This window comes from Pararge aegeria, chromosome W, assembly GCF_905163445.1.
Source record: "Pararge aegeria chromosome W, ilParAegt1.1, whole genome shotgun sequence".
NCBI lineage: Eukaryota > Metazoa > Arthropoda > Insecta > Lepidoptera > Nymphalidae > Pararge > Pararge aegeria.
This window is the reverse complement of record NC_053207.1, coordinates 1,450,074-1,474,169: the sequence shown is the minus strand read 5'-3', so window position 1 is coordinate 1,474,169 and position 24,096 is coordinate 1,450,074. Positions and strand designations below refer to the sequence as shown.

Genomic DNA, 24,096 nt, shown 5'->3' with positions numbered 1-24,096 from the left:
TATTTAACATTCTTTTGAATGTCCGCATTTTCCGCATCGCAAATATCAACGCATTATTTATCGATCTTCAGCAAAGGACCCACTTGAAATGTATGAATTTACTCGAGTGACCTTTGGTCTCCGCTCATCGCCCTTTTTGGCATTACGCACACTGCGCCAGCTGGCTAGTGACGAGCGCCAGCAATGGCCTCTCGCTGCATCAGTTGTTGAGAGAGACGTCTACATGGATGACCTAGCTTCTTCCGCCTCATCTCTAGATGAAGCGGTAAAGATAGCTCAAGAGTTGATACAACTGTTTAAGGCTGGTGGATTTGACTTAGTGAAATGGACCAGCAATTCGACTGAATTGCTCGGACACATTCCTTCATTTCACCGCCAATCTGAGTCGATCTCTCTTGACACTGATGACTCCTTTAAGATTCTTGGTCTTCATTGGCTTCCCGCATCTGATGAATTTATTTTTACGAGTTTCGCAACCGCAAAATGATTGTACCAAAAGAGCTATACTTTCAGCTACCGCGCGTCTTTATGACGTTCTAGGTCTTGTTGGTCCAGTCATTTTATTCGCTAAATTACTCATAAAGGAGTTATGGCTTCTAAAAATAGGATGGGACGAGTGTCCCCCTCAACACATATGTGAAAGATGGCAAAATTATATAATTGAACTGCCTATTATTCAGAATCTTAAGTATCCTCGTCATGTTGGAATAGAAGACACTTCTGAAATTTATCTTCTCGCATTCTCTGACGCTAGTGAGCAAGCATTTGGCTCTGTTTTATACTTATACGTTAAAAACAGAAATCAAAGGCCTATAATTACACTTATTTGCTCTAAATCCTGTGTAGCACCGGTAAAACCAACGGTCACGCTAGCTAGGTTAGAGTTAAATGGAATAGTATTGCTTGCTCGACTTGTAAATTCAGTATATAATATATTGTCAACCCGCATCAAAATAAAGGAAGTACTCGCGTTTTCTGATTCAGAAGTCGCCCTTTGTTGAGGAGAAAACTACAACGCACTTAATAATATCGCACGATGAATATACAATTATAAAGCTTGGATCTAAATGTTCTTCTTGGACTAAATTTCTTCACGCCACGATTTATGTACTCAGATTCATGAAAAAACTTCCGCGCAGAGATATTATTACAGCTGAAGCAGCTGAATTACTGATAATTCGCACAGTACAACGCTCAGTCTTTCAGACTGATATTGACAACATTAAAAATAATAAACCATGTTTGTCAAAATTACGAAAATTATTTCCTTTTGTTTCTGAGGACATTCTTCGAGTGGGTGGACGTCTTGCTTACTCGTCGTTAGATTACTCGCATAAACACCCAATTTTATTACCCAAGAAGGGACACATAATAGATCTGTTAATTGATCACTATCATCGTAATCATTCACACGCTGGCCCTCAATTGCTTCTGTCTATATTGAGACAAAAATATTGGATATTATCCGCTCGTTGTGTGGTACGTCAACGCATACATAAGTGCAATGCATGTTTTAGGCATAATCCTAAGCCTACATTTCCACTTATGTCTGACCTTCCTAAGTGTAGGATAGAGAAAAGTAAGGCATTCCTACACACAGGTGTAGATTACGCTGGACCTCTCTATATCACATTGACTAGGAAACGCGGCATACGTAGTCAGAAGGCATATATATGCCTATTTGTTTGTTTGGTTACAAAGGCGGTTCATATAGAGCTAGCCTCTGATCTGAGTTCTGCCGCCTTCTTAAATTGTTTCAAAAGATTCCAGGCCAGGAGAGGAAATTGCGAAGTCCTGTACTCAGACCAAGGGACCAATTTCGTTTCATCCAAGGCTTATTTGAATGAGTTACATACCTTTTTAAAGTCAGAAGATTATTATAAGGACTTTAGTTCCAAATTAGCTAAATATCGTATAGATTGGAAACTTAATGCACCAACTGCAAGCCATTTTGGAGGAGTCTGGGAGAGTAATATTAAAAGTGTTAAAACTCTACTTTTTCGCGTAATCGGCAAACAAATTCTGACATACGAGGAAATGCTTACTGTACTTAATGAAATTGAGGCTGTACTTAACAGTCGACCTCTGTATGTTTTAAGTTCAGATCCCTCTGAACCCTCTGCGCTAACGCCTTCGCATTTTCTTTCAACCGTACCTTTGGAATTCATTCCAGCTCCAGACGTAACTGGAGAACGCGCTGGTCTTTTGTCTAGATTTTCTTTATTGGATTCTCTGATTCAGTCATTCTGGAAGAGATTCAGAACGGAATATCTGCACAATTTGCAAGTGCGTCAAAAGTGGAACACTCCCACGAATCCGCTTACAATAGGGACTGTTGTGATAGTTATTGTACAAAACGCGCCGCCCTTACAGTGGCCACTTGGGGTCATTACTAAGGTGCTACCTGGCAAAGATGGAGTTGTCCGCGTAGTTCAAATAAAAACTAAGAACGGGACTTATATCCGGCCTATCGTTAAGTTATGTCCGCTGCCAACTCAATAATTTTATCACTAGTTCTCATTTAATCTTATTATGCTTTAGTTAATTTATTTTATTGCTCTTTACGCATTACTCTTGTATAGTATACTTACAATATTAGGTCGTATTATAAGTTGCAATTATGTTTATATCCGTTTTATGAAGGGTTCCTTCATGTCCGGGGGATGTTTGATAAATTCTCATTAATCTGTGGTCGAAGTAATAGATAATGGCTACACTATGGATTTCCATCTTCCATTTTTTATATATCCGCTTCCTTATCTTTCCGCATCACGCCGCTAATTAGTTGCACACCTATATCCGCGGCAAACGCACGTCAATCTTCCGCTAATCCATTCAATAAAACCACATGGTCGGCCGGCCAAAGAACCTTGTACTGGACGATTAATAGTATTTAAACCTACATCAGTGCTTTAGTGTTTAGTGATAACTTGTGAAACCTTGTGAAGTGACGAGAAATCAAGGGAAAACTGCATTACGAAGAACTGTAAGTCCACGTGCAAATACTTTTCTGTCCAACCCTAGTTATCCCTTGTTTTATATCCTTTAAAGCCATAGTTTAACATTAAAAAGGGGAAAAGAATCCAGCAAACCCTAAAATATACAGTCCACTAAATTTACAAAGAAAATTCCATTTTATGGTGATGATTCCCCGAAAGTAAAAATGGCGTCACCACTCACTCTCCAATGATTCCTGGAAAACCTAAATTATTCATTTTTCAAAATTGAGACAGCGTTTGGTTTCATAGATTATTTTCAAAACGAAAGACTAATTCGATAATATTAGATCCTTAATTTTCTTAAAAGACACTAAAAGGTATTTACATTTGTGAATAATGTTTTTAATTCTAAAAAAAAGAATAATGACCTTTAACAACAATAACAAACCAAGCAAATCATTTTATTCATAGAAAAAATGAAACACGTAATTAGAGAATAGAGAATTTATGAATGAAACTGTTCACACAAGACCGATGCTAATCTTGTAAGTAGAAGCGCACGATTATAACATTACACGACACACACTACTAACTTGCACGCACACATCTAGCAGAACGATTCTTTCTTTGGGCGTGCTTATTTTATTTGATATTTCTATGCAACAGTAGAGGGCGTCATATGTCGAGTGATTCATAATAATTGATTTACCCTGCAATAGATAACATGAGATTTTTACGTGTTTTAAAAGGTAAATGTTTAGCATTTACGGTTAAAAATTAAAATACGAAGTAGAAGATTTTATTTTGTACGCTATGCGCCTCGCGCGCGCTGGTTGCGCTGTCGCCTGTCTAGCGACAATTGACCTAGAAGTTTGGCCGCTCATTACTAGATGGCGCTTTCATATATTTTTTACTTAGTGTTTTTTTAATTGCAAAACTTTAATGGTCCTATCTGAAGGCTCTTTAAGACCCTGAGGGTAGGGTATGCACTGCTTATTTGCATATATGCAATGCACGCCACTGTATATACTAATTATTAACTACTTTTAACTTATTCTTCCTAAGTCGCTTCCGCATTACTGGGTAGGGTAGGTTATTTCTTCTTTCATAGTTCTAACCGACTTCAAATAAAGGAAGAGGTTATCAATGCAGTTTTTTTTTTTTTTTTTACTTAGATTTAAGAATACACTATAATATCAACCAATGGATTTCAGAAGCTTTCTACTTCTCCTTAAAAACATTTAACATGAGATTGTACTTTCGCTCTATCTACATTTTCTTTAATACCTATACTTATAATTGAAATGTTCTGACCAAAATTAATTTTAATGAATATGTTGGATTTGATTGATTATTAATGTTGGCGTTGGTGCGTAATAGTTACGCGGATTTGCCTTTAACTGAAGAAAAATAAGTGTTTACAAACTCGACGTAGATATTCTAAGACTCGTAATCTGTCTAGATTTAAGAATTAAGGGGGATGGGAGAGATGGGGGTAATAGGTCAGGGTCTAAAGGGGTTACCATCCGTTTGACACGGGAGGACGGGGAGACCAGGCAATTTCAATGTGAACATGCTCGGATGTGGTTTATTACAGTTTAAAAGACTTTTACTTTTAACCAGTTTACTGGGGAGTCTTGAGTACATTATTATGATATTTTCATTTATTTATTTGATGGGGAAAGACTTTTTACCCTTAGCACATTTGCACGCTCGCAGTCGTAGTCGATTTCGCGTATCGAAACAAAACTTTCGGTCTTAGTAAAACTTCTTACTGCAATCGTTTTAGTGTCGCAAATCCTGTATTGATTTTTATCCACTTACAAACGTTCCTTTTAGATCTACTGTCTAGGCTGTTGAAGTGTTTATAGGCTTTATCAAAAACGTTGATAGAACATTATTAACACTATAACATAATTAAAATTCAAGCCTAGAACACTCGTACTTTAGACTGCATATCACACGTCAATATTTAAATTTCAGAAATTTTTTATTACTTGAGTTGTATTTTTTTTAGCAACCCTTGACATACCACAGCCTAGAACTCTTTTGTTTCCGATAGAACACTACTAACACTATAACATAATTAAAATTCAAGCCTACAACACTCAAAAAAACTTCTACTTGGGGTTTTTTATAGTCCCTCGCTTCATATTGATTATTTTGATACTTTAGAGACTATACTTGAAGAGTATTTAACAACAGTGGACCACTCTATCATTATGGGTGACTTTAATACGTGCCTTATTAAAAATGACTATCGTTCAAAACGTCTATTGTCTATTATTGACAGCTCTAATCTTGAAATATTACCTACGCATGCTACTCATTTTTTCCCCAACTGTTTTCCTTCCCAATTAGATCTCATGATTGTTTCTTCTCCAAATCTTGTAGACGCACATGGACAACTGCCGGCGGAGGCTTTTTCTTATCATGATTTGGTCTATGTTTCCTTTAGAATTCGTCCTCCTAAGGCAAAACCGACTATTGTTATGCGTCGTAGTTTTCGTAATTTTAATAATGATAAATTTATGGAAGATCTTAATAATATTGACTGGGATATTGTTTTTGACACACCTTCTGTAGATGATAAGCTTAATATATTTAATTCACTTTTGACCCAACTTTTTGATATACACGCTCCGCTCCGGCCAATCAAAATTAAGCATATTCCTGCACCATGGCTCACTAATGACATCAAGCTGCTTATGTCCAAACGCAATAAAGCAAAAAGTAAATATAAGTTAAATCCGACAGATGCCAACCTGACAAAATATAAAAAGCTACGGAATCGGTGTAGCAGAATTTGTCGAGATGCTCAGCGTGAATATATTCACTCATCAGTGGATCAAAAAAATGCCGACAAAGCTTGGAAATTTCTGGCTTCACTGGGAATCGGTCGTCAGCGTCAGCAAGATTCGCAAAGCATTGACTTGGAGAGCCTTAACAAACACTTTATAGCCAAATGTTCATTCAATGCGCTAATTAAACAAGGGACGCTTAATTATCTTTACTCATTGCCTACACACGAAAGACCTGAATTCCAGTTCAGTGATACAACCGTCGATGAAGTTAAGAAGCATATTTTTGCTATTAAATCTGATGCGACTGGGGTTGATGGGATAAGTAGGAGAATGATAATTGCAGCGCTTGATGGTGTTTTGCCAGTATTGTCTCACATACTGAACTCATCACTTACTTCAGCTGCATTTCCCACCGTGTGGTGTAAAGCATATGTAGTTCCTATTCCTAAAGTTCGTAACCCTGTAAATCCTTCAAACTTTCGGCCTATCTCCATTCTTCCGTTTCTGTCTAAAGTTCTCGAACGTATTGTCCATCAGCAACTTAGCCTCTATCTTACCAGATATGATATTTTAAGCCCCCTCCAGTCCGGTTTTCGTCGTGGTCATAGCACAACAACAGCCTTGATCAAGGTCTGCGATGATATTCGTTTCGCTATCGACAATAAACTCCTTACCGTATTAGTTCTCTTAGATTTCAGTAATGCGTTTAACAACGTAGACTTAGATCTACTTTTGGCTGTTCTAAAGACAGTCAGCATTTCACCTCACGTTGTCAACTGGTTCCGGTCTTACTTATGTAATCGTCAGCAATGTATTCGTTCGGACAGTAAACTATCTTCCTTTCTTCCACTTCTTTCCGGAGTACCTCAGGGTGGTGTTCTCTCTCCGCTTCTATTTTCAATTTTTATAAACTCAGTGTCATCTGTTTTATCTTCGTCCTATCATTTTTACGCTGATGATTTGCAGTTTTATGCATCGGCGGCTATTGATAATCTTGCCGTTGCCATTGATAATATTAATACTGATTTAAATAAAATTGCGGCTTGGTGTCGGTCATTTGGTCTCCAAGTAAATCCAAGTAAATCTCAAGTAACTATAATAGGCAGCTCTTATTTCCTTTCCTCTCTATCATATAACAGGTTACCACCTGTTCTATTTGAAGGTACTGTTATACCTTGGAACAGTGCAGTCAGAGACCTTGGGCTAATTTTGGACAATACAATGTCTTGGGTACCTCAAGTTTCTGAAATGAGTCGCAAAATTTTTGCCGCTGTTGGATACTTGAGACGGTGGAAGAAGTTTCTACCGTTAAAAACTAAAATTCTCTTAGCTAATTCTCTTCTATTACCTATTTTAGACTATGCTGATATTTGCTACTTGGATTTATCAGAGACCATGCTCGATAAACTGGAGAAGCTGCAGAACGTATGTATACGGTTTATCTTTGGTATACGTAAGTTTGATCATGTGTCCGAGTATCGTTCTCGGTTAAACTGGCTACCAATTCGATCACGTAGGAACTTGCACGCTCTTTGTCTTTTATATTCTATTTTATTTTATCCTCAGACGCCACCATATTTAAAAGAGCGATTCAACTTTCTTGGTAGCAATGTTCAGTGCTATTTGAGGGCTAAGGATGACAACAGGTTGCATGTTCCTGCCAGTCACTCGCATGCGTATGGAAATTCTTTTACAGTCAAGGTGGTTATACTCTGGAATGGATTGCCAAGAGACATAAGACAGTCTAAATCATTAAGCATCTTCAAAAGTCGTTTAAAGGAATATTATTTATCTACGGAGTCATAAACTAATATATTTGCTCTGTATGTATTTGTGTATATTTATATTTATTTTTATATATATATATATATATATATATTTCCGATAGATCACTACTTACACTAAAACATAATTAAAATTCAAGCCTAGAACACACGTACTTTAGACTGCATATCACACGTCAATATTTTAATATCGAAAAATTACATAACAGAAAGTTTAATTATTTTTTGCAACCCTATATTCCACACAGCCTAGAACTCTTTAATTTTTGATAAAACACTACTAACACTACAACACAATTAAAATTCTAGTCTAGAACACTTGTACTTTAGACTGCATATCACACGTCTATATTTAAATTTCAGAAAAATTTTATTACTTGAGTTGTATTTTTTTTTTTAGCAATCCTTGACATACCACAGCCTAGAACTCTTTAATTACTGATAGAACACTTCTTACACTATAACACAATTAAAATTCAAGCCTAGAACACACGTACTTTAGACTGCATATCACACGTCAATATTTTAATATCGAAAAAATTACATAACAGAAAGTTTAATTATTTTTGGCAACCCAATATTTCACACAGCCTAGAACTCTTTAATTTTTGATAAAACACTACTAACACTACACCACAATTAAAATTCAAGTCTAGAACACTCGTACTTTAGACTGCATATCACACGTCAATATTTAAATTTCAGAAAAATGTTATTACTTGAGTTGTATTTTTTTTTAGCAACCCTTGACATACCACAGCCTTGAACTCTTTTGTTTTCGATAGAACATTATTAACACTATAACATTATTAAAATTCAAGCCTAGAACACTCGTACTTTAGACTGCATATCACACGTCAATATTTTAATATCGAAAAATTAGATTACTTGATTTGTATTTATTTTAAGAAACCCATCCTACAGCCTTGAACTCTTTAAATTTCGATAGATCACTACGAACACTAAAACATAATTAAAATTGAAGCCTAGAACACTTGTACTTTAGACTGCATATCACACGTCAATATTTTAATGTCTAAAAAATTAAATAACAGAAAGTATAATTTTTTTTGGCAACCCTATAGACCACACAGCCTAGAACTCTTTAATTACTGATAGAACACTTCTTACTCTATAACACAATTAAAATTTAAGCCTAGAACACACGTACTTTAGACTGCATATCACACGTCAATATTTTAATATCGAAAAATTAGATTACTTGATTTGTATTTTTTTTAAGAAACCCATCCTACAGCCAAGGACAAGGCACTGATATATAATTGATGATTAAATGAGCTTACCTGTTAGTGAAATTCAATCATTCAAAAAATTCAAAATTCAAAATTCATTTATTTCAAGTAGGCCTAAATATAAGCACTTTTGAAACGTCAAGTCTGTCTGTTTGTAGTGATTCTACCACCGGTTCGGAAGGCAGATTCTACCGAGAAGAAGCCGGCAAGAAACTCAGCAGTTGCTCTTTTCCAACATCAACAATTTACATTTTGCATTTTAACATTCATTTTTCTATCTTGTGAGAGCTGAAAGCGGAGCCGGATGCTTCCAAGCAACCTTGTCATTAAAAAATTCATCAATTGTATAGTAACCTCGCTGTAATAAATGTGTTTTTACAAATTCTTTAAACTTGTGCATTGGCAGGTCCAAAACCACCTTAGGAATCATATTATAAAAGCGTATACTCAATCCCACAAATGATCCCTGTACCTTACGCAGACGATATGCAGATGACACTAATTTATGACCATTTCTTGTAAGTCGACTGTTTATGTCCACTTTTTGTTTATAAAGACTAATATGTTGTCTTACAAATACTATATTGTTATAAATATATTGTGAAGCTACAGTAAGTATGCCTATTTCTTTAAACTTCTCACGGAGGGATTCGCGTGATTTAAGTTTATATATTGACCGTACAGCTCTTTTCTGCAATATAAATATAGTTTCGATATCAGCTGCTTTATTTTATTTTATTTTATTTTATTTTATTTTATTTATTAAGGCCCAAACAGTATACTTAATACTTAAAATTAGTACAAAGAAAATAACACATACACCAATTAAGTAGCCGCTAATAAATCTAACGAAATACATTAAAATTGACAGCAAACTTATAACATAATTATAAAACTTTAAAATATGTATAAACACATATTATTGACAGATAATGTAAATAAGGGAATACCCTTATTAACAATATCCATCCAATCCAAGTAGATATGTGAAAACATAAGTAGAACTTTTACGTAGAACAATTAGAAGTTAGAATTTAGAATAAAGATGTTTTTTTAACTGAGCAAGAGTAAGATTAAATAAATCTAAATCCGAGAAATTATTATTATAGCTTTGAGTAGCTCTATAAATATAACTATTAAGAGCGTATTTTGATCTGACTAAGGGCAAATAAAATGGAGGGGATTTTCGCCTAGATATAATATTCTTTGGACAAACAAAACCAATTTTACTAAGTAGTTTTGGAGTATCAATTTCATTCCTTAAAATTTTAAACAAAAAAACAATATCACGAACCTGTCGACGAGCTTGGAGGGGTTTCAGACAGTCTGAAGTAAATGGATTCTGCCTGGATCCCGAAAAACGATACCTCAAGTGCTTAGACAATTTGTTTTGCAAGTTATCTAACATATTAATATAAATATTGTATCTCGGATTCCAAACAACAGAGCAATATTCCAATAATGGTCTAACCAAAGAATTGAAAAGAAGTATAAGAGTATTATAGTTTTCAAATTCTCTTCCAACTCTCATGACAAAACCTAATAGACGGTAAGCCCTTGAAACAATATCCTCAATATGGGTTTTAAATGTTAATTTAGAGTCAAGTGTAACCCCTAAATCTCTTATAAAATGTACGCTTTCTACTAATATATTATTAAGATAATAATTCCTTGTGATTAAATTCTTATTTTTACGTGAAAATGAAATAACGTTACATTTTCTTACATTTAGCTGTAAACGATTCAAGTGACAATATGCACACAATTTATCAAGATCATATTGTAGGGCATCACAATCAGCTTCGTTGATAATTATTTTAAAAATTTTATTATCATCAGCGTATAGAAGACAACTAGAATTTGAAAAAATTTGGGCAACATCATTTATAAAGATATCAAAGAAGGGAGGACCAAGATGTGACCCTTGCGGGACACCTGATGTTATAGGCATGAATGATGAACAGAAACCTTTAACGGCGACTGCTTGGCTCCTATCACGCAAATAGGACTCAACCCAACGGAGTAGGTCACCATGAATACCAAACTTAAATAATTTGACTAAAAGCAACTCATGACTAATTTTGTCAAATGCTTTCGAATAATCAGTATAAATGCAATCCACTTGGTAACCACTATCCATAGCTAAAATAATTTGATCAATAAACTCACACAAGTTAGATTCAGTTGATTTTTTACTAACAAAGCCATGTTGCTCATTAATTATGCGAGGTCGGACTCTACTATATATGGAGTCATAAATTATTTTCTCAAACAACTTGGGTATTATAGAAAGTTTCGAGATTGGGCGATAATTCTCAATGTTGTGCTTGTCACCAGACTTATAGACTGGTATGATAAATGATTTCTTCCAGATGTGTGGCATTTTGCCCATATTTAATGACAAGTTAAAGAGAACAGATAACACGACGGATAGGTGGATGCGACATTCTCGTAAAAATTTTGGTGGTATACCATCAGGACCGGTGCCTTTAGTAACGTCTATTTCTTTTAAATATAAAGATACTAATGAAGGTGAAATATTTACAGAGTTCAAATTTACAGTGTTGTTACATTCTGTTTCTTCTGGAGCGCTAGTAGACCCGTCAGATTCAAAAACAGAATGGAAGTATTTATTAAACAAATCACAAATCACACTACCTTGGGATGAAGACTGATTACCAAAATACATCGTATCAGGAAAATAAGAAATATTATTCTTAGACTTAACATAGCTCCAAAAATATTTACTATTACTACGAATTTTTTCTTCAGCACGACGACGGTAAGAGATTAGACATGTTTCTTGCATATTCTTTTGCCGCAATCTTAGGAGGGAAAAGGTGTCATAGTCATCAAAATTACCGTATAGCTTCCATTTACGGTGGAATTTAAGTTTCTCATTAACTATCTTAATGAGAGGCCTACTAAACCACATAGGATACTTATTATTATCGTAAACTTTTTTAGATGGAATATACTTTTATATAATATCATTTATTATATCATAAAAACATGATACAGCCATATCAATATTCCCCACATTTAAAATATCAATCCAATCGATACCGGCAAGAGCAGAATTAATTTCATTATAATCGGCAGCATGAAATAAGCGTACAACCCGCGGTTGAGAACTAAGTTGAGGCTCTGACCTAACAAGAAACTCTATATCTAGCACCGGATGATGACGATCAATGGCAGCCAAACAAAAATCAGTGGTGGAAACATTACACTTAAAATTAGCAATCACCAAATCTAGAATCCTACCCTTGTCGTTTCTTATTGAGTTAAACTGTTGTAGACTATTAAAGGATAAGAAAGACGAAAGGGACTCAATTAAAGGATTAGATATGTCACAGTAAAGGTTCATTGACTCCTTCGAATCAGTCCACTGGGCCTGACCAATATTGAAATCCCCTATGATTATAAATCTATCATCAGGATGTTCAAGAACAATAGAATAGAATAGAATAGAAAAACTTTATTGCAACACAACAAAAAAAGGAAAATACAAGGAAAACAGTAATAGTACTTAGTGCTAGGGTGCAAAGGCGGCCTTATCACTAAAAGTGATCTTTTAAAGGCAACCTGAGCGTACGAAGCCGATAAAAGAGTGGAAAATGGATGGTGCATAAAGTAAGTTACAAAAAAAACAAAAAAAAAAAGAAATGTAATATAAACTTACATGAACATACATACTACATTTACATATTAACTACACAAATACCAACATAAATTTATATATACTATGATAGATATATGTTATATATATTTATGCTATTATAAACTTACATACTACTCAATTACATAGATAAGTAATAATTCTTTAAGCGATGTTTAAACAGGTGAATGGTTTCGGAATGACGTATTTCCCAGGGGAGCGAGTTCCACAGTGTTACAGCTTTAACAGTGAATGACTCGTTATAGCGCTGAGAGCGAGATAAGGGAATCTCAAGCTTGTTGTCATTCGCTGACCGGAGACTGACAAGATGCTGAGAGAAGGAAAAACGCTCTTTAAGGTAAAGCGGAGAGATAGGACTATATAGAAGAGAATAAAGTAAAGTAAGAATATGGATATTTCGCCTATCATTAACAGTTACCCACTTGAGTTGCTGACGGTAATGAGTAATTTGGTCAAATTTCTTAAGCCAAAAGATAAATCTTATGATTAGATTTTGGAGCCGCTCAAGTTTATTAAGAAGGTACTGGGGTATATCAGAATAACACGTGTCTGCGTAGTCCACTATAGGAAGTAAAAGAAAGTGGGCCAGACAAATTTTGGTACGAATAGGTAAAAAGTATTTCCACCTTTTAAGCCTACCAATTACAGCGTAGATCTTGCGACTAAGCTCGGATATTTGAGGACCCCACGAGAGCGTATTATCCATGATAATACCCAAGTTTTTAACAGAACTGCTGAACTCAAGTATAGCGCCATCAAAGACTACAGAAGGAAGAGACGAGAAGCTAACTTTAGAGATTTTCTGCCGGCTGCCGATTAAGATGACCTGGGATTTACTAGCATTTATAGACAACCCACTCGATTTACTCCATGAACTATAGTCGGAAAAATGTAATAGGCCCGTTTTGACATTTGTGCAAGACCATAGAATGTAACTTGGAACGAAATTGAAAGAAACAAAAAAATAAAAATCAATTACATACAGTGTTTTAAAAAATACGTAAATTTTTTTGGGACGTTAAATAATATGAAAGAATATATCGCGAGTATTCTTTTTGCGCTTACTTCATAGTAGCATGCAATTTATAATTGTTGCGAAACGTTTCGAAAACAGTTACGTTCTCAGTCTTTTTTTTTTTTATACTAGAGCTGTAACCATTTTTTTACTGAATATCGAAATTAAATATTGTGTAGTTATCTTTACTGCAAAGAATAAGCTTGGTTCTCAAAATGGGTTCTAAATAATGAGTCTGAGATGATGTATCTGACCAAGCGGCACATGACTGAAGCGTCCCCGCGCGCACTGCGCAATTTTTCGTTCCATATCTTGTAAAGTTGACTGTGCGCTCGTTTAAGTTTGATATATATTGTTTACTATTACGTTAACTATGGCTCTTCTAATTTGGACATTAATTTAAACATAGTGATTTGACTCGATTTTTGTGTTTGTTGTTATATAGTACTAACTCTGTTTCAACATGTTGAAAAGTGGACGTATAGTCAACAGCCAGTCACGCGTATTGGCTGTGAAGTTAAAGGAATACTTTGAACGAACGAACACTTTACAATACATAATAATATCAATCAAGTACTGATACAAACTTGAATTGATTTATCGTGAGTATCGAGTACAGAGTCTTATGGTTCCATAACTAGTTACGTCGCGATGACAAATGTCAAAACGGGCCTATTACATTTTTACGACTATAATTAAGTTCAGGTCCGAATTCAAACGAGTGATAGCCCCCGATATGTCATCAACAGAGGTTGGCGTATAAATCTGCAAGTCATCAGCATAGAGATGGAAAGACAGCGAAAGCAAATCTGTCAATGAGTTTATAAAAATGGAAAAAAGTAGAGGAGAAAGAACAACACCTTGTGGGACACCAGCACTGAGACTGCACCAAGAAGAACACTTACTATCAATACGTACACACTGTTTACGGTCATAGAGGTATGAACGAAACCAATTTAAATCATTACAGGATATATTTATGGAATCAAGAATAGCCAGAAGAATTTCAAAATCTACTGTATTGAAAGCATTAGAGAAATCGAGTAATGCTAAGACTGTTACTTTTTGTTCATCCATACCGCATCCAATATCATCGCAAATTTTAACAAGGGCTGTAGTAGTACTGTGTCCAGGACGAAATCCAGATTGATAGGGACTTAAAATGTTATTTTTCCTAAGAAATAGAGATAGTTGCCCATGAACAATGCGCTCCAGGACTTTTGACAGGAAAGGTAAAATAGAGATAGGCCTATAATGAGAAAAAGATGAAGGTTGGTTAATTTTCGAAATAGGTATGACATGTGCCAGCCGCCACACATTAGGAAAAGAGTAAGAGAAGAGAGAACTATTGAAGATATGGCAAAGTACAGGTAAAACATAAGCAAGAGCTAGCATAATCATTTTGCGACTAACACCATCACTACCAATGGCATCAGATTGGATAGCCATAATATGCTTTTTGACATCATCAGCAGTGACAGCGTCAAAATTGAATACTGCATGGTTAGGTTTAGGCTGCAAAGAAATTTTATTCAGGGTCCGAGCTCTGGTTACGTCATCTAATATTGTTACTGTGGATAAATGTTTGTTAAGGGCATCAGTATCAATATTGAAACCAGATACGGATAATTTACGCTGTCGTCCAATGCCCATAGCGTCAAGAAATTTCCATATCTTGGCTGAATCCTTGCTATCCAAAGAAGTATGTATAAAGTTACGCTGAGCATCGCGACAAGTCTTGTTGCAAAGGTTACGTGCCTTTTTATATTTTTGTAAATTTTCAGGTGATGGATTGATTTTAAATTTCGACTTAGCAGCATTTCGCTTCGCCATCAAACCCCTTATTTCTACAGTAAGCCAAGGAGCTGGAAGATGTTTAAGTTTAATTGGCCGAAGAGGCGCATGCACATCAAATAGATCAATAAGAAGAGAATTAAAGATTGAAATTTTATCATTTACATCCGGGGCATCCAAAATAACATCCCAGTCAATCCGGCTAAGATCATGCATAAACTTATCATTATCAAAGCTCTTGAAGCTTCGCCGCATCACGACTGTAGGTTTAACCCTGGGCGGGCGAATTTTATAGGATAAGAATACTAAGTCATGATATGAAAAAGCTTCGGCTGGAAGCTGGCCATGCACATTCATACGCTCAGGTGAAGAGACGATCATTAAATCCAGTTGTGAAGGTACGCAGTTGGGAAAAAAATGAGTTGCATTAGTGCTGAGCAGATTTAAATTGGCGCTATTAATTATACTTACCAGGCGCCTAGCTCGTGAGTCATTCTTGATAAGGCAAGTGTTAAAATCACCCATAATAATAGTGTGATCAACACTTGGGACATAACTATCTAATAAAATCTCAAAACTATCAAAATAGTCAACACGCAGTGACGGACTATAAAACACCCCAAGCAAAAGCTTCAGAGAACCAAAAAGAACCTCAACAAAAATATGCTCAGAAGAATCACAGTATTGGGAAGGCGACTTATTTAAAATTGAGAAGGGGATGTGGCTACGGAGATATATGGCTACCCCTCCCCCACCTTTCCCAGTTCGATCATTTCTGATTAAATGAAATCCTGGCAAGGAATATGAAGTTGAAGGCAGACAAGACTTGAGAAACGTTTCCGATACCAGGATAGCATGTATGTCTTTAACGTCGAAAGAAGTTAAGAGGTCTGGATAGTGGGAAGGGATGCTCTGCGCATTAATATGAATAACATTAAAACTTTTAGAGTGCGGAGAGAAGGCAGAGTCTAGAGCCGAATTTATAGAAAAAGAAGTGCTGTGGAAACTGTCATCAGATGTTGAGGTGCATTCTGAGAAAACGCCACTACCGCCATCCGACCCATCACTGCACATACCGTCATCGCTAATCATAACTTAAATATGTTTATTTATAGATATATAAATATGTGTATAATATATAGATTTTAAATATTTATACAAAATATAGTTTGATAATTATATCTTACAACAGAAACAAATAAAAACAATACTAATATGCGCCAAAAAAACCACCCATCAGCAGTAACCGACTTAAAAAACAAAAACATAAAAATTGGTATTTATCACACCATGTGGCGACCATCAGCCGAAACTAAACCTATCTTTAAATAAATAAGTAGTTCAAACACAAGCATAAAAAATAAAAAATAAAAATAAAATAAAAACAGAAAAATGAAATCTTTGCAATAATGCAAATTTTTATCTATTGACTTACTTGGTTATTATTGAATTAAACTATTCAAATATATGTTAAACGGAACGCGTCAATAGCCCATACCATGACCATAGGCCATGTAGGTGACGTAACGTTTGCATTATCTTTGGTACTGTCATCTGTAATGTCAGTGTCAAACTGTCGAGTCAACAGGACCAAATTTAGTGTCACAACAAACTATTAGTTTTTCGGCGGGAAACTTCGTACATGGCGGACGCGGTTTTCTCAAATTTTTCTTTGATTTTACTGTAAACTCGTCTTGAAAAGGATTTGGTGTTGTTTATATTGAACTGTAACTTGGCCTGTCAATTTGTGCACACGTGTTAGTGAGATTCCGGTGTAATTTCGGTGTTTTATGTGAATTTACACAGCAGCAGAAATAGTTGTTATTGGTGATATTCGTATAAATCTAACCGTATTTGGTGTTGGTTAAATATTTATTATGTGTCTGTAGTTATAGTGTTTCCAGTAAAATGGATCTAGATACACCTCCTGAGCCGCCCGACCCGGGGGCATCAGCCTCGTCTCGCAAACGACAAGGAGAGGATACCAACGTATATGCGGCCAAAAAAACTATAACTGATCCTACTCAGGTAAACCCATCCGTTCAAAGCCTTTACATACATCCTTCCTTCACCGAAGGCGCCAAGTCATACTCTGACGATGATAATGGGCCTTTTATCGTCCAAGTCTCACGGGAAGTGGAGGACCCATCCTCTGGAGCGTCATTACGGGCTATAAATTTCGGTCAATTCTTGCACAAACACAAAATTGGTTCAATTATCCACGACGGCGTCAAAAATATAGGCCGCAACAAAATTACTGTAGAGTTTACTTCTGCCCAAGCTGCCAACAACTTTCTGGTTAGTCCAGTTTTGAAGTTATGCAAATATAGAGCTATAATTCCCACATACAACATAACCAGAATGGGGCTGGTGAAAGGAGTTCCCGTGGACTGGTCGATGGACGAGCTTGTTGATTCGCTAGAGCTCCCGCCTGGCTGTGGTGAGGTTCTGAAATCAAGGCGACTGAACAGAAAATCTGTCACAGAGGGTGTCATCACTTGGGTGCCTACCCAATCTGTTGTCCTAACCTTCAGGGGGCAAATGCTTCCTGCTAAGGTATATTCATACCACACCTCACTGCCAGTTGAAACATATAAACTTCCAACAATACAGTGCCAGAACTGCTGCCGTTTTGGCCACATTAAAACAATCTGCAGATCTAAGCCCAGATGCTACAGATGTGCTCAGCCCCATACAGGTGACTCATGTTTGGTCATCAAGGAATTATCTACATGTTTACACTGCTCTGGTAGTCATTTTGCTACTGATAAAGACTGCCCAGAATTCTCCAGGCAGCAATCTATTAAAATGGTCATGTCTCAGAATAATAAATCTTACATTGAAGCATCATCTCAGTTTCCTCCTGTCCGCAGGTCCTATGCTGAGATAACAAAAGAAATGTTTACTCCTACTAATGTAACTTCCTCCAAAACCTCCTACCGGCAAACAGTTTTCCGCTCTCCTCGTCCCCGAGCTCCTCTAGCAAAGGGCTACGATAAAAAAGCTGTTCAGACTATTGTCGGTGATTACTCCTCATCCCTTCCTAATGGATGCGCTCTCAACAACAATGTTGAGAACCCTCCCTCCCAAGGTAAAATGCTTGAGTTTATCTCCGAATTTCTACTTAGTATTGTCGCTCCATGTAGTGAAATTCCCTTACCGCCCAACGTTGCCAAAAACTTAAGCCAACTTTTTAAACTACTCCAAAATGGGCCCAATAACCCTGCTACAGTGGAACTGTAAAAGTTTACGTCCCAAGAAACATGAGTTAACCTTCATAATCCCACCATTCTTCCTCCCAAAGTCCCCCGTCCTTTGAGTGTTAAATGTTTTTTAATGTTTGTTTTCAGTCCTTATTGTAGATTTTTATGTAAATATATAGTAAGTAATAAAATTAAAGTATAATGTACAAAAAATATCCGTGTAAGATATATATGCATGTGTTGTCTGTGTCCTTAGGTTAAAGAGCTAACTAGCTAATAACAACTATTTCTTGGTACAAATTCAAAATTAACTTTTCATTAGTTTCACCGATCAATCTCCTTCGTGCCTTCTTCATCTACAAGACATTGGCGAAATACCTTGTGCCCAGTTGGCGCAGACAAAAGCCATAAACAAGAATTGAATTGAATTGAACAAACTATTAATTATTTACATACCCCGATTTTGACAAGATAACAAATATAAACAAGAAATTACGAAGCAATACTTAATAGTAAATAAGTTACATACAAGTATAGGTAGGACAAGAGACACGAAAAGATCTTAATGCTAACTTAGGACAAAAATCACTTTTTGACGATACGCCTGGACCGGTTGACTTGTGCTGGCAGAGCTGCTGGTCGAGATTTCGGTGGCGCAGCGGCAGAGCTTGCCACCACAGCACTTGGTGCTGGTCTTTGAACATCAGAACCACAGGGAATGCTGTCGAGTTCAGATTTCGCAACAATTCTGCGGCGCGATCCATTTGACTGTACGACGAATATGGAACCATCTTTGGTCCAGCATTTAGAAACACCAAAGCGTTGTCTTGCTTCCATAAAAATGGCATGCCTGTCCCTGGTAAGGAACTCGGAAAGGGTTATTCCTGTACCTTTAAGCTTGGTTTTATCATACCAGACCTGATTTCTGAGGGACAGTTGTTTAAACTTTAGAAGTATGGCCCGCTGTTTACCAGACTTAATGCTTCCCATGCGATGACAACGACTGACATCAGCAACAGATAGATCAGGCATATTAAGGTGGTCGGACAGAGTTTTAACCACTAATTTTAAGGTATCCTCACCGTTAACATCAGGAATGCCATGAACTAGTAAGATCTTTCTTCTGCTGTTCATTTCAAGTTTATCCTGCTGCTTCGAGAGATGTTCAACCTGTTGCTGCAGATTTTCAAGAGCAGATAGCACAAAAGTTCTGAACATGCTGAATTGAGCAGATATATTTGAAGTTGGGCTAGTGGCAGGAATAGATGTGCTCAAATTGTGCTGGAATTCAGCCATTGTAGTGTTAAAGTGCTGAGACAACTCCTGAAGAGACTGCTTGATAGTGTCCATTATATTGTAGCTTGTGTTATAGAGATGGTATTCACAATAGGTTATATGTGGTGGTGGTACTCACTAGGTGGTGTCCAAAAGGGTAATTAAGAGTTAGCTAAGGAGTAACTGCTGGAAGGTGGGTGTCATTTAACACATTTTTATAAATTAATACTATTGTTTCCTATTTTTAAAGTAAATAAATATTGAAGAGCTCTCTACAATATGTGTTGACTTTTATGCACCAATAACAATAACAATATTACTAACCTTCTCAAAGAACTCAGTCAAAGCATCAAACAGTAAAGAACATGGTGGAAAGTAACAGATGAACAAACGATAACGAAGTTTTAGGGACCCCTCACCAACTGTAATAATAAGAGTCAATATATCACCTACGGCATTTAAAGAAGGTATGCAAGAAACATCAGACACTTTAAGACTACAACAGACTGCAATTAAAACCCCCCCACCCAGCGAGTCACCACGCAGATCATAGCTCCTGTCACATCTGTAAACATTATAACGTTCATCAAAAAGTTCTGAACTATTAATACCAGGCAGCAGCCATGTCTCTGTTAGTAGAATTATATCAGAATCACAAGTAAGCATACTCGAGAAAAACGACTGTGTTTTTGTTCGCAGGCCTCGTACATTTTGGTAATATATTGTGATTTTAGAATGACCCTTTAACATAAACTTGGATTATATAAAATAAATAACATAAATTACTCAAATTCAGGGTTGAAATTGACACTTCAATAACAAACATAAAGGAATGAAAAGTTTTATAATAATAAGGATACATAAAGATGAAAAAAAAGTTAATCTGAATTTTAGATCTATTTGTCCATTCAAATAAGTGCTTAAAGATTGATTTATGAGCTAAATAATAAAAGTTACAAATCATCACCAAAAAATCATAATAAAAAAGTATTATGACATAACTTACCCATGCCAAGAGCTTAGTAAAAATTGTCCTATTAACCATGGTATAAAAATCTAAACTAAACCTTAGTTTTGTAATAGCTCTAACACCATTAGATGAAAAATTAGAGTATGAATCATAAAATAAATAATATAAAGAGCAACTAAAAAGCAGCAGCAACATCATCCACCTATAAACATCCAGTTGCCAGGCACAGTCATCCTGTTTCATAGGAGAGTATGATTTAAGTCTTGGAACCTTGGTACTGCACCAATAAGGGTTTGTGGGCAAATGCCCCACATAACAACCACAACATGTTTGATTTGTATTCTCTGAAACAAATTCTTTATAACAAATGACACATAGTATAACAAAGATTAACTTGTGACCTAAGTTATAAAAATCCCTACATACATTGAAGCTAGCATTACACCCGAGAATCAAAATACCTCTTAAACCCCTAGATAATGTATAAAAGGAAGATAAATGTAACAAGTAAAGACAAAAAATGCATCTAATGAACGTCAACATCAACCCCAGTATACCACCTAGCCATTGCCTGGCACAGGCATGATCTCCCTTTGCAGAGAGCAATCTGGAGCTTAAACCCACCACATGCATTATTTTGTCCAGAACATTAACAAAATAAATTGTAACTATTATTACTTCCTTAAGGATCATAAAAAATACCATGTAATAAACAAGGTAAGAATATACATAACTTATACACTTTACAATTACCAAGTTACATATAGGCTTTAAAATGAAAAAACAACTATCAAAAAATAATAAAATTAAGACTACTTGAAAAACATTTACAAGGTATGAACATAATATGACAAAACTCAGTACAGGGAGCATTGTAACAAATGCTTCATAAACATAATGAAAATAATAATAAGCCCAATCAAAAAACAATAAATCACTTATTTTATACTGTTTAAATCTTGAGCAGATAAGATATTTATAATAGGGCTAGTATCATCACGACGCACTAGAATACAACAATGCTTGACCCAAGTATATTTATAGTTCATCTCCTGGGCACGTTTTTTGGCCTGTTGTAGGAGAACTTTATTAGCACGAGTTAAGTGGTCATTAAAATAAACCGAAGAGTTGCTCCCAACAAATCCAATCTCAGTTGCTTGTAGATTTTTGAGCTTACAGAGGCGATTCAGGCTATTGTCTTTCTTGTGGCGGGTTAAAAATCTCACTATAATGGGCTTGGGCTTCTTCAAGTTATTAATACTAGGAGCCACACGGGTCACAAAATCAATGTCAATATCCGGGTTTATAGGGAAATCAGCTTTTAGACAGAGTTCTTTTAAGATAACCAATAGGTTTTCTCCCTTTTTCTCAGGGACCCCAATGATTTCTATATTGGACCTCCTGGCCCATTGTTCTTTTGTGTTCAGTTCAATTTCAATTTTATTCAAAGATGTACAAACAGCATTAATTTCAGACTTAGTAGACTTTAACATTTTTAAATTTATTTCTATGTTGTCCACCCTTTTGGAGATTTCTTCATATTTGGCACTGAACATCTCAAAAGAGGATTTGAACTCTGACAGATCAACCTTTATACTCTTAAGTTCCTTGCCTATCGACTCCCTCAATAAGTCATTAATACCACATGCCATTGATTTAATTTCAGCGCGAATTAAGTCTTGCATCGCATTAACAGACACCATAGTCTCACTATCAGAAAACAGAGTTACAGGAAAGGCAGGGGGGTCCACTTTGTCACACAATCCCGGTATTTTGTTTTGCACCGGTGTATTACTGTTATCTCCTTTCGGTCGCGAAGCCACGCAAGCTGGGCAAACCCACTTACTCCGCACGGCTGGTGAGTCCTCTGGGAGTTCCACACATTCTAGGTGATACAGATATGAACATTGGGCTAGTGAACATTTCACTCGCTTTTGGGTAACAGTTACTTTTACATTGCAAACGTAGCAGACGGACATGATCAAAGTCGGCTTTGATATTGTTTTATTAATTGCTAGCAACCCCATTTACCCCATAACAAGATTCCATAGGACATAACACTATGAAAGTACGCAAAATAAACTAGCCTAGCTATTTCAACGTCAGTAATCTGTCAAATTTTTCTGACTGCGTAGGCAGCCGAGCTTAGTTTAACCGCTAGTGAATCTATATGGGCACCCCACTGTAGCTTATTATCCAAGGTCACGCCCAGAAAAACTGAGGAAGTCTCTATTTTTAGTGATTCACCATTTATCATTATATTTTTATCAATTTTCTTTACATTTGGTAAGATAAATTCGACACACTTTGTTTTTTTTTTGCATTTAAAAGTAAGTTGTTAACTGTAAACCAGTGCGACACATGCGACATAACACGGTTTACTTCGTCAGAGTTATCTTTACTCCTATCAGTCTTAAAAATTAGAGATGTATCATCTGCAAACAATACAATGTCGCATGTTCCACTGACATGGTACGGTAGATCATTTATATACACTAAAAATAGAAAAGGACCCAAAATCGAGCCTTGTGGGACACCCATTGAGGTATTTGAACCCTGAGACTTTGCAAACTTATCATTTATGCAAACTCTTAATTATACGAAGGTGCCTTGTCCGAAGGGGATTAGTTATTTCCTCCCACCCAGGGTATCATACACTAGAGAAGTTCCGAAAATATTGATACATAACTCTAAAAGGAATAAGTTGTCCCAAAGGTGGACCGACAAGCAAAAGTACTTCCTACCCACAAAGAAAATTAAAAAATATCTGCACACATATATGAAATGTTTTCTCAAAAATAGTGTTCAGTAGTGGCGACTCAAATGTGAGACTACATCTATATAAGTATATATAAGTTAGGTTAACTAATCCCCTTCGGACAAAGCACCTTCGTATAATTATGATTGAATTTCACTTACAGGTCATTTAATTATCAATTTTCTGTTTTTTTTTGTCCAGCTTTTCGGCTTAGATGGCATGACTATGGCTTCATGTAAATTATTATTGGGCATTTCTGGTACCACATGTTGTGTATATAATAAGATGGGGTGTTATTTTAGTTCTTGAAGTGGCGGATTCGCGTTTGCTTCTGAGGCCATCATACTTATACCAGAACTCGCCGGCCAGTGCGTATGTGACATAATGTTTCTGCTGTTTATTGAAATTAATAACAGCAGCTAGAATATATGAAGCTTCACGAACTGTAATTATTTTTTGAAATGAATCTAGTCGGTAAATATTATTTTGGTTTGTATAACCAGGATCACTAATGACTGACATATCGAGTACTAAATGCGAGCCGTACTTAAATAGGCATGTTAATTCCTTGTGACAGTTGAAACAAGATCTTTGAATAGCTATGCAATCGTTGATTGCT

At 36.0% G+C, this 24,096-nt stretch overlaps 2 protein-coding genes across 2 annotated transcripts; both read right to left on the bottom strand.

Annotated features, from left to right (window-relative positions):
* Positions 1 to 19,059: 19,059 nt before the first annotated feature.
* Positions 19,060 to 19,824, bottom strand: LOC120635921. The gene has a single exon (XM_039907131.1). It carries the CDS (start codon positions 19,822 to 19,824, stop codon positions 19,060 to 19,062), a length of 765 nt encoding a protein of 254 aa, XP_039763065.1.
* A 1,819-nt stretch (positions 19,825 to 21,643) lies between these two features.
* LOC120635919 lies at positions 21,644 to 22,698 on the bottom strand. Its single transcript, XM_039907130.1, has one exon. It carries the CDS (start codon positions 22,696 to 22,698, stop codon positions 21,658 to 21,660), a length of 1,041 nt encoding a protein of 346 aa, XP_039763064.1. The 3' UTR covers positions 21,644 to 21,657.
* Between the last annotated feature and the right edge of the window lie 1,398 nt (positions 22,699 to 24,096).